The 14,994-nt window shown below is 40.3% G+C and overlaps 1 protein-coding gene across 1 annotated transcript in view; it reads right to left on the reverse strand.

The window, feature by feature from the left end:
• Positions 1 to 358: 358 nt before the first annotated feature.
• The window catches only part of LOC126249561 (protein anon-73B1), a 31,444-nt gene continuing 16,808 nt past the window's right edge, over positions 359 to 14,994 (reverse strand). The window contains exon 2 of the mRNA XM_049951225.1: positions 359 to 2,263. Within this exon, the coding sequence (XP_049807182.1) occupies positions 2,150 to 2,263 (114 nt within the window). The 3' untranslated portion in view covers positions 359 to 2,149. The remainder of the gene's footprint in view (positions 2,264 to 14,994) is intronic.

Consider the following 14,994-nt stretch of genomic DNA (forward strand, 5'->3'; position numbering starts at 1 on the left):
CTATCATACACAATTAAGAGTTTTCGGTCACTGAATTATGCCACTGATACAATTAAAACACTATTCAAATTTGAGTTTTCATGTTCAAACTAAATAAACCCATTGATCACTAATAAACTTACACAATTTATTATGAAGAACTGATCAATGAACTCAAAGTAGTGCAGATTATTTCAATAATGATTGAATCTTCCAGCCACATAGATTTTAAGACAGGTTTTTTGCTTGTGAAATTTTAGTTCTCAAGTGCATTTGACTTCTTACTGCTTAGATGTGCAAGCAAAGTTCCTTGCTGAGAAAAAGAGGGAAGCAATTCCAGAACAATTAAATGTACAGTGAAGACAAGTGAAGGCACAAATAATGTTTATTATTAACAGCAAGAAAAGATTGCAAATAAATTAACAGGTATAGAATATTAAACTCTTACTGCACACAATGATCTCCAAACAGCTGCAGACTGCTTGTTCACTGACATAGCTGGTGATTGGGAAGATGTACCATTTCCATACTTATAAGCCATGTGTCAAGAAACTAAAATCATTTTGTGAATTCCATGAAACAAAATACAAGAGACTCCAGGTCATAGCAAAACCACAGAGTTCCCTCTCTCGCTAAACAATAAAAACAATGTTTTTCGCTTTTGAGCATCTTACTTCCTGTCTCTTGATAAGCACCCTCTTGCCCCACAATATTTTTCAAAAATTTGCACCTACATAACCATCCAGTTCCTTTCCAGACAGCTAGGTACCTTCAACAGCATTCTGCACATTGAAAAGTGAGTAACTAACAGAAGTTATGACTGAAATGTTTTTAACATCTGTATAAACCATTAGTTACATGATGTGGAAAGCGAGGGGGTCGTGACGTAGGTTCAGTTCAACGTTATTGCTATGTATTTCTGTATCACCATTGTGCAGGTCGGTTATTGGCATAAATGATTTTTGGAACCTCTTATGTCAATGGAGTTGATCATTCTAACTTAAACCATTAGCTGGTCAAATGTACACTAATTCTACATTTTTGGAAAGCATCCACATTAAATTTCACAGCGGAGGAAGAAAAACTGATGAATGTTACTGAGTGAATAAGTGAAGATGAATTGCTGAGCTGAAGTAACAAATGAGTTATTAGAGCCAGTGAAAAATGGCAGAACATTTTTAAACAATTTCACAACGAACATATTATCTAGGGCATACCAGAAGCTAAGCTGATATCTAGGGCATATCAGAAGCTAAGCTGAGTTTCCTCTAGCAAGACCAGGTTACAACAAATGTGTAAATAGTTCTTTTTTTTTAATAGTTACAATACCACATGATGGGCAGACTAGGGGAAAAAGCCTTAAGTTATAAACCATGAAATCTCTCACAAATCTAGTAACTAGTGTTGTTAACCTTCTTTATGTATATTAACATTATCTGTCAAGGAATGACAATAAGTTTCTAGAGAAAATAAATACAACTAAAGAGTAATGGCCATGTACCAATGAATCTACTTCATCAAACTAAGATAGCTCAAAACATGTAACATTTGTACTGAAATTTAAGTTTATATGGACTAATGCTATCAATCTCCTTTTTTGTCCAAATAAATTAATAGAATATCTACAACTGAAATTCCAATCATGTTCCAAGTTTTTTTTATTTCCTCTGGATTTTTTTTGTGATTCAGAAAACATCCTGATTTTATTTTAAAATAATGTCATGATCTTAAGTCATGTACATTGTCAGAAAAAGTACAAATTCATGCTTCTGTCTTGCCACAGATATATACATTAACAGATATATAAGTTAACAAGAAAAAACACAGATGGATAAGAAGTTCTACATTTTTGTTGATTTCAACTATCACTTAGAATAACATGATACATACTGAACACACATTTAATAAAAAGCTGCATACTTATTTTATGACAGATGAACAAAGCAAAAGTGGCCTTACAACCTGTACAGAAAGGAAAAAATGAAATGAAATGATAGTAAATGGTGTATACCTCTGATTTTTGGTTTCCTGGTGATCTCATTCCCCTTTGCACAAAATTAGAAAGTAATTCACTCCTATCCCTGAACTCTTTACTAGATCATTCATAAGAGATTCAGTTTTATTTAATACTGTTCATTAATTGTTAAGAAGGAACTCCTATAAATTGTGCTCATCGGCGTTTCTTCTTCTCCTGTTTTCGTGGTCGATGGTGAATATGTGGCCTCCGTGGAGTTGCCTGTGGAGTGCTGTGCTCAGAGCCTTCGTCATCACTTATTTCTAAATCCTGCAACATATTTGCAAAAAGAAAATATACATATAGTATATACCACACAACACATGCGTGGAAATGCCTAATGTAAGAACAGACTTTAAAAAGTACAAATAAGTTTGCTGGAAAACAAAGAAAAAAGCTAAAGCTTTCTTGTAGAATCAGTAAATGAAAGGAATTCTGGTGGCAAATAAAAAGGTAAGAAATTTGCCAACTATTTGCATGATTACTTAGGAACTTCATCAAACTAAATTAATTCTTATAAATACAAAATATCTGGTCCTGTCTCTTCAAACCTGTCTCTGTAGACATGGTTGCCAAAGGAAACTAGTGCAGTGGTGTTCAAGCTGGAGATAACAGGTGCCAAATCTTACAGGCAGAATAAATATTCATCACCAAGACTTGGGCAGAAATGAGAAGAGAGGCTGTGGTGTAAAGTTCCAAGTGGACAGAACTATTATCTATAGCCCAACATAAAGCTCAAATTCATTTACAGGGTAGTATGTGATACCATGATCCATCAATTACACAAGGACATGAAGTAACACTACCACTTAGCACCATTTCCAAGTAGGAAGCTATGTGGCAGCACTGGATTTTATCTTCTCCTTTCCGTACTGATAATCTCAGCCCCCTTTACAGCAGGTGTGAAAACAGCAATAGTAATTCACCTTCAAGAGGACGTTCATTGTAATAGTGATGCAAGATAAATGCGATGCTCCCAAAACTCACTGTTCTAGTATAATAGCAATATCTTTAGTCCTTGACCAGTCAGAAATAAATTTATTTTTTCACAATATCCCCTTTCTATCAATGATCGTGTTCAGCATTTCTAAAATATAAGTAGATTCCATCTTTAAAGGAAAATTGTGGAAGACCTTCAAAAACATATATCAACATCTGCCATGAACATTTCATTGCACTCAGAATATATTCTATTCACAAACTTTTTTCATAAATGAGAACAGTTGATCAGAGGTCAATAATTCAACAATTCATACTTCAAATTCCTCAGTTTCCCCACTGCCATTGCCTGTCACTGCCTTTGTGGGGAGGCACAGTTTTCTGAAGAAAGATAACATTTCTTTTACAATCCAAATCATGTCTCAAAAATTTATTACTTTGCTGTAGGGAAGTTCTGGTAGACTGTAAATACTTCTGGAATGAAGGTGGCCACTCACCAAAAGGCAGAAGTACACACACCTGAGGCCCTCACATGATGTCAGCTGAACAAACAGTGAAAGTGCGGCATTTCGTTGGAAAGTGGACAAGGTTGTGGTTGGGGTTGTGTGAGGTGGGGTGGCGAGAGACAGGCAGAAGCATGCATTCATCCAGGTGGATAGCTGCTTGGCAGTCATACTGACAAAAAAAATAGCTGAACAGTGTTTGTAGCACAGTTGGTACACGACTGCATTCACTGGTGATCCGGCCAATGATGGGAAAGGGCAAGCCTGTGACAGGAAGTATTGATTAGGCACGTCTTGCACCTTGGTCTACCACAGGCACACCATCCCTGTGGCAAAGCGTTGGGAGTGGAAGTGTCACAGAGATGGACCAGGATGTTGTGTAGGTTGGGTGGATGACTGAACACCACTTTAAGAGAGGTGGGAAAGATCTTTGGTATGATGCTCCTTATTTCAGGGCATGATGAGAGAAAGTACTGATGAATGGTATGGTCCAGTTGTTCCAGTCTTAGGTGATCTTGGGTGACAAAGGGAGAGGGTGTAGCGTTCCTCTGTAGCCAGTTCTTCGGGGTGGGGGAGGATTCAGGTTGTGTGAGGATATGGCTTGTGAACTCTGTTTGCAGACAAGTTTGTGAGGCAGTGCCTGTCTGAAGGCCTTTGTGAGACCTTCAGCATACTGGGGAAGGAAGTTCTTGTCACTGCAGATACATGGTCCACAGGTGGCTAGACTGTATGGGATGGATTTTTTGATGTAGAAAGGATGGCGGCTGTGAAAATGTAGGTTCTGTTGGTGATCAGTGTGGGTTTAACGTGGACAGAGGTGTGGATGGAGCCACCAGAGAAGTGGAGATCTATGTCCAGGAAGTTACCAAGGAGGACTGAGGATCAGTTGAACTGGATGGGAGAGTGTCACACTCTCGGTTCAAAAGGGAATGCACAAATGACAATAAGTGAAGGTTAGCAGAGATTCAGGGTTCTGTGAAAAGATCTATGCGTGAAGCACGCAGCTACTGCCATCATACCTGAACAAAAGAGCTGGCTGAGAACCCAAGGAAATTCTGGTATTATGTAAAATCTCCAATCAGGTCTAAGGCTTCCATTCAGTCCCTTGTTGACCAGTCTGGTGTGGAAGCTGAAGATAGCAAAATGAAAGACATAGGTTTAAATTTCTTGTTCAAGAATTCATTCAGACAGGAGAATTGTACGAACATACTGTCATTTGATCATCAGACTCCCTTATGCATGACATAGTAATAACCCTCCCTGGCACAAGGAAACAACTGAAATATTTGAAAGTAAATAAATCACCAGATCTGGATGGAATCCCAGTTCGATTTTACAAAGAGCACTCTTATGGTAATGGCCCATTACCGAGCTTGCATTTATCGTGAATCTCTCACCCAGCACAAAGTCCCAAGCAACTGGAAAAAGTGCACAGGACTCCAGTATATGAGAAGGGTAAAAGAATGGACCCACCAAATTATAGACCAATAACTTCAGTTTGATTAAAATAAACTTTCTTGAGACAGAGAAGTTTAGGTGCACCGAATCAGCATGGTTTTAGAAAGCACTGCTCCTGTGAAACTCAGCTTGTCCTTTTCTCACATGATACACTGTGAACTATGGATGAAGGGCAACAGGCAGAGTTCATATTTCTAGATTTCCAGAAAGCGAGTGTTTATCGGGGACAACGGTATTATCAAGAGTGCCCCAGGGAAGTGTGTGAGGGCTGCTGCTATTCTCTACATACATAAATGATTTGGTGGAGAGAGTGGGCATCAATCTGCAGTTGTTTCCTGATGATTCCATGGTGTATGGTAAATTGACTGAGTTTATTGGGTGAATTTTAGGAAACAGTGGTTCACCTGTAAAGGAGACTGCATGTAAGACACTGGTGTGACCTTTTCTTGAGTACTGCTTGAGTGTTTGGGATCTGTACCGGGTTGGATTGATGGAAGACATCGAAGCAATTCACAGGGGGGCTACTAGATTTGTTACCGGTAGGTTCAGACAACATTGAGGGGTTACGAAGATGCTTCAGGAACTCAAATGGGAATCCCTGGGGAGGAGGCGATGTTCTTTTTGAGAAAATTTAGAGAACCAGCATTTGAAGCTGACTGCCAAATGATTCTAATGCTGCCAACATACATTACGCGTAAGGACCATGAAGATAAGATTTGAGAAATTGGGGCTCATATGGAGGCATATAGGCAGTATTTTTCCCCCTCACTCTATCTGCAAGGGAATAGGAAAGGAATTGACTGGTAGTGGTTCAGGGTACCCTCTGCCACACACTGTATGGTGGCTTGCTGAGTATCTATGTAGATGCAGAAGCAGACGAGGTGTTGAGGTCATGGAGAAATGAGAATACAGTTACAAGAACTCCCTTGTCGAGTATGTTGAAGGTCTCATGAAGGCTTTCACGGACAGTCACTACCCCCAAACATAGTCAACAAATAGATTTCCCATGCCATATCTTCCACAACTGCAATCCTCCCACCACCCTCAAGACTCAACAATAAGAGTGCCTCCATTATCACCCTGTATTGGAACAGCTGAAACATATTCTTCATCAGGGCTTTGATTATCTCTCGTCATGCCCTGAAATGACAGACACACTACCCAGGTTCCTTCACACCCCTCCCAAAGTTGTGTTCCATGACCCACCAAACCAACACAAAATTCTAGTCCATTCCTATGTCACCCTCATTCCCAATCCCTTGCCACAGGAATCATGTCCATGTGGTAGACCAATGTGCATGAACACCCAATCCACCCATCCAGCACCTTCTATACCAGCCCTGTCATGCTTATCCTATCCCATCAACAGAGGCTGGGCTACCTGTAAAAGCAGCCATGTCATATATGAACACTGTTGCGAACACTGCACAGCTTTTTATGTTGGTATGACAATCAATTAGCTATCCACTAGGATGAATGGTCACCAGTAAACTGTCACCAAGAACAAAGTTGATCACCCAGTGGCACAACATGCAGCTGAACACAAAACATTCAATTTCAGTGGCTGCTTCATAAACCAGGCCATCTGGATCCTTTCTTCCATGTTCAGCTTTTCTGAACTATGCAGATGGGAGTTATCCTTGCAACACATCTGGCCTCAATCTGTGGTAACCAACTGTCCCCGTATCCTCCATTCAACTGTTTCCCCTTCCCTGTCTTGTCACCCCATTCCATTCCACATCCACTTGTTGCGTTCCGTACACTCTGCTCCCACCAGCTTTGACAACTGTGCATCACATGCCTAGGCTGTGTACCTGTCTCCCCTTCCTTCCTCATTCTTTGCTGGCAAATCTGTTGCTCCCTCCAAGCCCCAGCTACTCAACCCCATTCGCACTTCCCGATCCCTCTACCCATCCCACCTGGCACATGGCACAACACCACCAGAACCTAGTCCACCTGCAGAACTGCAGCACCAGCACTGTTGCTCCAGCCAGCACCATGTAAAGACACAAAGTTGGTTGCTTTGTGTGTGTGTGTGTGTGTGTGTGTGTGTGTGTGTCAGAATAATGCTTTTTGACCAAAAGCTTATTTATTTCGCAGTCTTTTTGTTGTGCCTGTCTGTGACTCAACATTTCCACTACATGGTGAGTAGCAATTTATACTTTTCACGATATTGTCATTATTCCATTCTGGATTTTCCATTCTTATATAAGAATGATCATGAAGGATGAAAATCATGCTGCAAGTAGTGGGTAAAATCTAAAATTATGAGAACAGGAAGTGCAAACCATGTAATAGGAAAAAACTAGCACGTGAAGTGATGTGAAAATTATCTCTATCATAGTCAAAATTGATATAAATAAAGGCACAGTCTCATTACTTTCGGAATGAGAAGCTGGAATTATTGGGAAGATTCTTCATAGCATTTAATATGTTTTTTCATTACTCTGCCTGGGAAATTGAGACAAAATTTAAATAAGCTAAGATATGATCCCTATAACTGACTGGATTATTCACTTCACAAGTTGGAAGGACATACCATGAGGCTATGACCATACCTCAAATCATTGTGATGTTCATGAATGTCTTATTATGGTGCAAATTCACAGAGTTCAGTAAGGAAAAACTGTATTTTAGCATCTGTGAGATTCATTCACATGTGTAAAAAATTAAGAGATATTTCTGCACTTTCAAGTGAATCTCCATTTGGATTCATTACAATATCTTTTTTTTTAAATACTGTTGCTGCCATATACCAGTGCAAGGCAATTTTTAATTGATGTCATTGCCCTACAAGTTGTTAGAAATTGTAACGAAGATCCTTTAGGTGGCAATGGAATGCACATGTGCAAATATCATCAGTTATTTTGATGAACATTGTTGTTATAGAATTAGAAGGATTGTAGTAACTCATGCTGTAAGGATTATAACATGCCAGTATTAGTGTTCAGATAGATGCACCATTTTTGAATGACACAAAACATTATTAGCCAACTCAGCAGTTTAGAATAACATGTGTGAAATGTGTGAACATTCAAATAGAATGATAAATCTGATATTATAAAACATCCTTGTCAGAGCAGCTAGTGAACACCTTACTCCAGCTGCATCCATCTGCTATTGCAGATCATCTGCACCAAGAATGGCAAGCAATGACAGAAAACATTTGAGCAGTTAATGGCAGAATGACGGAAGTGACAAATGACAGTGGATTCCAACATTGTACAAGTATTAGCTCACTGTGTTATTCTTAATATGCTCCAATTTTGCATGGCTTCAGCAAGACTGGAGCAACACCACTTCCCTTCTGAATTGAGGGAATAGTGTGTGGACATTTGGCAGGAACTCAATAGTGACAATTTTAATAAGTAGCCAATGACTTTCCTGCAGATCCATTAAACCTTGGGACACAAACACTAGTTAGTAAGAAAGGTGAGCAGGAAATGGCATTATGATTTTTACCAAATCCAAAAAGTTTTGATCACATTTGCCTGGGGGTTTACAATACTCTCTGGGAGCATGGAAGGTACAATAATTTTGAAGCATTATGCACTTTTAAATATTGGTACCCTAATACATCAAATTCAGGAACAAAATCATTTCCTGTCTACTGTCAAAGAAGCATATAACTTTACATCCATCATCTGTTAAGCATAGTACAGTGTACAGCAGAGAATACGTCAAAATCATGTTGGAGAACCTGCTCTTGGATTTTTCAAGCAGTCATTTCGTTATGCGGAATATCCCATGTAATGTGACAATGGGATGGAGGACAGCCTGTGCCTAAGTGTCTTCTTCACCCACAATACCTATCAGAACTGTGTCTGCAACACTCAAACGTTTTGTTTTGCTGAAGACTTACTACCTCAATGTAAAAGACATGAGACTATCTGAACCAGTAAATAATGTTTCTTCTGGGGTATTAGTGCAAGACTTTTTTTACCTTAAAATGTGTGCCCTAACTGACCAGTTTCATCAAAATGATTAACATGGCAACAGAACACAAGCTGTTTAGTATACACATTTTCATTTTACACAATATAATGGGGAAACTGGGGTGAAGGAGACTTGGTGGTATGTCAGTGGCAGGACTAAGTACTGGCTTATTTAACATTAAGATACAAACAATCAGTGGCTGCTGGTGATTTTAATATAGATTTTCTTAAAAATCCCTCTAATAAAAATGTACTGCAGTCAGTAAAAGTATCATTCAATTTAATTGTCACTATAAAGCTCCCAACAAGGATAAACACCTGCTTAAAAACAGCTACTGATAATTTAGAAAAATCTAATGAACAAAACTGTACTCAAAACTTGGTAGGCACTAGTCTGTAAAATCTTAACACGCAGTTTACTTTACAAGCATTGACACTGATCATTACTTTAAAAATTTACTAAATCTGAGATCAGGAAGGTAGTTAATAAGCCACAGATTGAGACCTTTAGGAAACTGCAAAAAGATACAAACTGCAGATATATATACAGATGGGGGGGAGGGGGGGGGGGAGAACCATTTATTAATAACATCCCTTCTTATTCAAAGACAGTTTCCCCCCTAAAAGTAGTTCAGATAAAAAAAAAACAAAGAAAACAGGATTATGCATGGAATAAGAGTATCTTTTACAGCAAAAAGGAAATTGTACCAAAGTCAGAAAAAGCTTTGATGTTACAACATTAGTTCATTACAAGATATACCGTAGAATGCTAAAGAAAGTAATCCAGACACCCAAGTAGATGCGTCGTAAGACAAGGACAGCCCCATCAATCAACAAAATACAGATAATATGAAATATAATGAAGGAGGAAACTGGTAGAGCTAGAGATGACGAAAAGTAGGTAGCTTTAAAACAAGATGATACTTTAGAAACAGACATCAGTCTTGTCTAAGTTTCTTCAACATACACTTTATATGAGTATCTGATAAGATGGGACTGTCAGGTTCAGTAAATGCTGTTCTGAAATACCTAAAACAAACCTGGTTTTGTACACCCAACAAACTTTACACTACATTCTCTGAGGCAATGACTATCACATACCTTTAAAATCAAAACACTTATTAGTTACAATAACACGTGAATAATCTTATTTAAAAATTGTTTTTCTGAGCTTAATAACATCTTATTTCTACTCAATGTCACTTTGATCAGCAGTCTAAAAAATTTTAAAAAGTACACATACAGGTAATTTCAGAAGGAACAGTAAATATTTCAGGATGTGGTAGTAAATATTAAAGAAATTTTTATTGGTTAGAGAGAGAGGTTTTTATTTTATAAATATGTCCTGTTAATTATTAATGGTCTGACATATTTACAATTTCTACAAGCTGCGGAGCATCAAATGTGCAAGAAACTTTCATTTTGTGTGTTGGTAATCCATCTGTATGGGTTTATTTATTTACTGTCAGTTTTGGCCAATTCTGCTGCACTGTTTAACATACAGCATACATTTACAAACACTGACTATGGTGATATCTTCTTTGTAGATGGGTATTGTAATGGAGATGGTGCTGCTTGTGTAGAATATGGTGGATCTTTTCCTGACCTAAGAGGACCACATTCAAGAGTGTTTACTAATATTTTCACTAAAATTCATGAAGATGATGCAGTGCTCAGCAGTTGTATTCCATCTGACTGTGTACATGACCACAGTGTGGATGAAACGACAGTATTCAATTGGTACAATGTATACAATGTAGTCTGATCCACCTGACAGGAAAGTCTTATACCAAGCTAACAGTCTTCATCTGACAGGGACTGAATTTCATGTGGTGGTCCTTCACATATTTTGTATAAACCAACAACCTTGAGACAAATACTTTCAGAAAATACATCAACATTTTAATTTATATTTCACATTAACAAATTTTTCTTCAGAAACACTTTTCTTGCTACTGCCAGTCTGCACCACTTTATATCTTCTCTACTTCAGCCATCATCACTTATTTTGCTGCTCAAATAACAAAACCGATTTGCTTTTTCTACTTTGGTAAATGTGAGGCAAAGCAAAAAGGGACCTCTTATTGGAGAAGTACAATTTTCAGTACAAGCAAAACCATTTGATAATGTCTAAAATATCAATTTTCATTTTATTTTTTGTGTACTATAATAATTTACTTCATTCTGCACATGCTTGTATAAATTTGAAAGTTGTTTAACTCTAATCTGAGTTAATAATATTGTTGAAGGTATTGACGTTGGTCTTCTGTTTGTTTTGTTTTGTTTTGTTTTAGGATGCAAAAACAACCAAGGGCAGAACTATAGAACACTGAGACAATCCATGGAAGGAAAGACAGCTAAAAACTGAGACTTCCTCTTCGAGAAAGGTTCATAAAATATGCCAGAGAAACAACGGAGGACCTGTACTTAAGATTAAATGTCCTTTGCCATATTTCTAGGACGAATAAAAAGTAAAATGCAGTCGACAGCCCACGCTGAAAGGCCGATAACTCAGATGGTGAACATAAATTACAAAATTAGTGGTTAAAAAAGGGCATTCAGTCAGGAAATGGCGAACTGTCAAAGGCTGATAACAATGGGCACAAAGTGGTGGGAGATAACCACTAAGCAGATAGCAATGGCTGAAATAACAGTGCCCAATATGCAGCCCAGCTAAAATGATCTCATGGCGAGGGGGCTGTGAGGAGGGTGGCGAAGGCACTGGGAGAGGCTTAATTCCCCAGAGCTTGTTCCCATGAGGGGGAAGACCAGTGGTGACGTCAAAGGGACACCACACACAGAGATAATCGGAAGGAATGGAAGAACTAGCAGGCCAAGGTAGGAGGATTGCAGCCTTGGCAACAGTGTCAGCAGCCTCATTTCCCATCAGACCAATGTCACCAGGGACCCACACAAACATCACAGTGGCACCATCAAGAGTGAGTAAGCGAAAGCTTTCTTGAACCTGTTGCACTAAAGGATGGACAGTATACCTCACACAGAGGCTCTGAAGGGCACTCACAGAGTCAGAGCAAATGACAACTGAAAAGCCTGTATCGCCAGGTGTACTGTGTGGCCTGATATGTGATGAAGAGCTCCGCTGTAAGAGCCATCAGTATATACAAAGGTACTTTTGTGAAGTTCCGTGCAAAGGTTGAGAAACTTACAGCAATAGAGTGAGTCTGGAAGTGTCCTTAGGAAGCGAATCAAGTCCCAGGCAATCAGGGATCGTTGCATGAAGCCGAGGTGGTGAAAGGTCCACACCCAATGGGAAAGTAGCAAGTAGCATGAATTTAAGCTGCTGGAGCAATAACCGAAAGCAAACTCCAGGAGGTAACAGGAGAGGGATGCGTCCCATACTGGGGGTCATGGGAGTCATCAAAGGAGGCGGCATAGGGTGGGTTGCTGGGCATGCTGAGTAGAACATTACATCGGTACGACCGCGATAGTTTGGCAGCTTCTGCATACATACTCTCAACTGGGCTAGTGTAAAAGGCACCTGTGGCCGAACGGATACCACGATGGTGGACTGTATTTAGACAGTGTAAGATGAACAGATGTGCAGATGCACAACAAAACACCCATAGTCTAGTTTCAAACAAACAAGGGACCAGTACAAACGGAGGAGGGTAGTTCGATCCATTCCCCAGGAAGTACCACTGAGGACACACAGGACACTGATGGACTGGGTACAGCGGGCAGCCAGGTAAGACACTTGGGAGGACCAAGAAAGTTTCCTATTGAGCATGAGCTCCAGGAATTTCACAATTTCAACGAACAGAAGAGCAACAGGCCCAAGATGTGAAGACAGTGGAAGAAACCCACTGCACCACCAGAAATCTGTACAAACGGTTTTGTCAGTGGAAAATTGAAAGCCTATGTTGACGCTCCACGAGTAACAATCGAGATATCGTTGAAGACGCCACTCGAGGAGACAAGTCCAATAGCAATAGATCGCAAAATCGTCAATGAAAAGGGAGCTGGATATGCCAGGCAAACCTTTTTCTGGATAAAGGTGTCCAACAAAACAGTTAAAAATTCCTAAAGAAATGGAGCAGGTGGCCTCAGAAGCCCCACATGTGGAGAGTACAGAGGATACTAGTCCTCCAATAGGTGGTGTAGGGTTTCTCAGAATCAAAAACACAGCCACAATCTGGTATTTCCAGATAAAACCATTCATTACATGGGAGGACAAAGTGATGAGATAGTCAACTGCAGAACGGCGAGCTAGAAATCTACACTGTGCAGTGGTTACTAGATTGCGAGTCTTCAGCCACCATAGCAGCCCGGCATTAATCGTATGTTCCATCACCTTGCAAACACAGCTGGTGAGAGAAATGGGGTGGTAGCAAGAAGGAAGCCGTTTTCCCTTACTGGGCTTAGGTATGGATATGACAGTGGCTTCACACCAGTGTCTGGGAAATGTGCCGTCTGCCCAGATGCAACTGTATATATGAAGGAGAAAGTGCTTGCCCGCAAGAGAAAGGTGTTGCAATATCTGAATGTGAATATCATCGGACCCTTGGGCGGAAGATTGGAAGGAAATGAGAGCATGATCTAGTTTCCACGTAGTAAAGGTGGCATTGTAACATTCATGATTCTGAGAGGAGAAGGGCCTGTGCCGCCTCCACTTGTTTTCCGATGGAGGAAGGCAGGGTGATAGTGGGTGAAACTCAAAATCTCCGCAAAATAGTGGCTCAAGGTGTTGAAGACAGCAATAGGGTCCAATATGACATCATCTGCTATGGTCAGGCTGGAAAATGGACGTTGGTCCCAGAGAGCCGTTTGAGGCTGGCCTACACAACAGAAGAGGAAGTATAACTGTTCAAAGAACTAATAAATGAAATCCAGCTAGCTTTTTTGCTATCCCAAAGAATGCGATGACATTGTCCATGCAACTGTTTATAACAAATGCAGTTCACCATCACAAGATGACAGTTAAAAACGCGAAAAGCACGTGTTCGTGCACAAATTGCGTTGCTGCACACATCAGTCCACCAAGGGCCTCGGAAATGTGAGTGATGGAACATTGTGCGGCATTAAGGATAATGTTTGCAAGGTATTCTATGTGGTCATCACAACTGGTGAAATGTTGTTCATTGAAGGTCGCCAGATGGGAGTAAAGCCTCCAGGATGAGTAGCATGACTCCCCCACGAGATGGAATGCCGTCCTCAGACGGAAGGTCAAAATGGACCAGAAAGACATGTGAGAAGTCAAAGCAGTTGTAAGGATGCAATTTTGTTTCCTAGAGGCAGAGAACAAGTGGGTCCTTCAATTCCAAGAGCAGCCATTGGATGTAATGCTGCCAACCTTCCACTGGAGTACAGTCATGACAAGGAAAGGGGAGAAGGGAAAAAATGAAGGGGTGTCACCTCAGCAGCTGCCAAATGTCAGCCTTCGAAGACTGTGCTACAAGGCACAGAGGCTGAAGGATCCAGCTGCATGAGATCTACAGAGACGTTGGCATTCTCTCTCCATCAATCTGCAGATATGAGAGCAGAAAAACAGTTGGCCCGTTGACACAGCTGTCGGCTGGGTAACGATATCACACAGCGACACTGTTCAAGAGGATCTCCGAGTCAGTGAAGGAGAAGACCGTTTGCCTTCATTTGATTTCTTGGAGCCTTTGTGGTTGGCAGATGAACATTCAGATGTTTGTTGCCTGGAGGAAAGTAAAAAGTATTTGCAAGAGTATTCTTTCCATCCTATCTGACATGCTGGTTGTGTAGCAGATAATTTCGCAGTGAGAGGCGATAATTAGGTGGCTTGTTGCACAGCTGGTGGAGAAGGAGAAGGGGATGCTACCATGACACTGGGCAATTTTACAGCCACGGTGCTGAATTTGAGGTCGCGAGTGTGCATGGCCATGTCCTTTGTGAAGCGAGATTTAGCAAAAAGGGTGCTGTAAGTGCCAGATGGTAAAATGCAGGGCTTGTGACTGACCAACAACTTGCGAGTGACAGGGTAGGGCACTTTTTCTTTCCCCCAGATCTGGATGGCCCATTCATCAAGATGCACAGGACATTTTCTAGAGGAGGATGCACGGTTGCCATTTCAATTTATATAACAGGGAGATGGAGGCAGCCAATCGCCCTCCTGAGCATTTCTACCACAAATAACACATTTGGCTGGGTTTCGACAAGACATTCGAGTGTGGTTGTAGCA

The sequence above is a fragment of the Schistocerca nitens genome, chromosome 3, assembly GCF_023898315.1.
Source record: "Schistocerca nitens isolate TAMUIC-IGC-003100 chromosome 3, iqSchNite1.1, whole genome shotgun sequence".
NCBI classification, from domain to species: Eukaryota; Metazoa; Arthropoda; class Insecta; order Orthoptera; family Acrididae; genus Schistocerca; species Schistocerca nitens.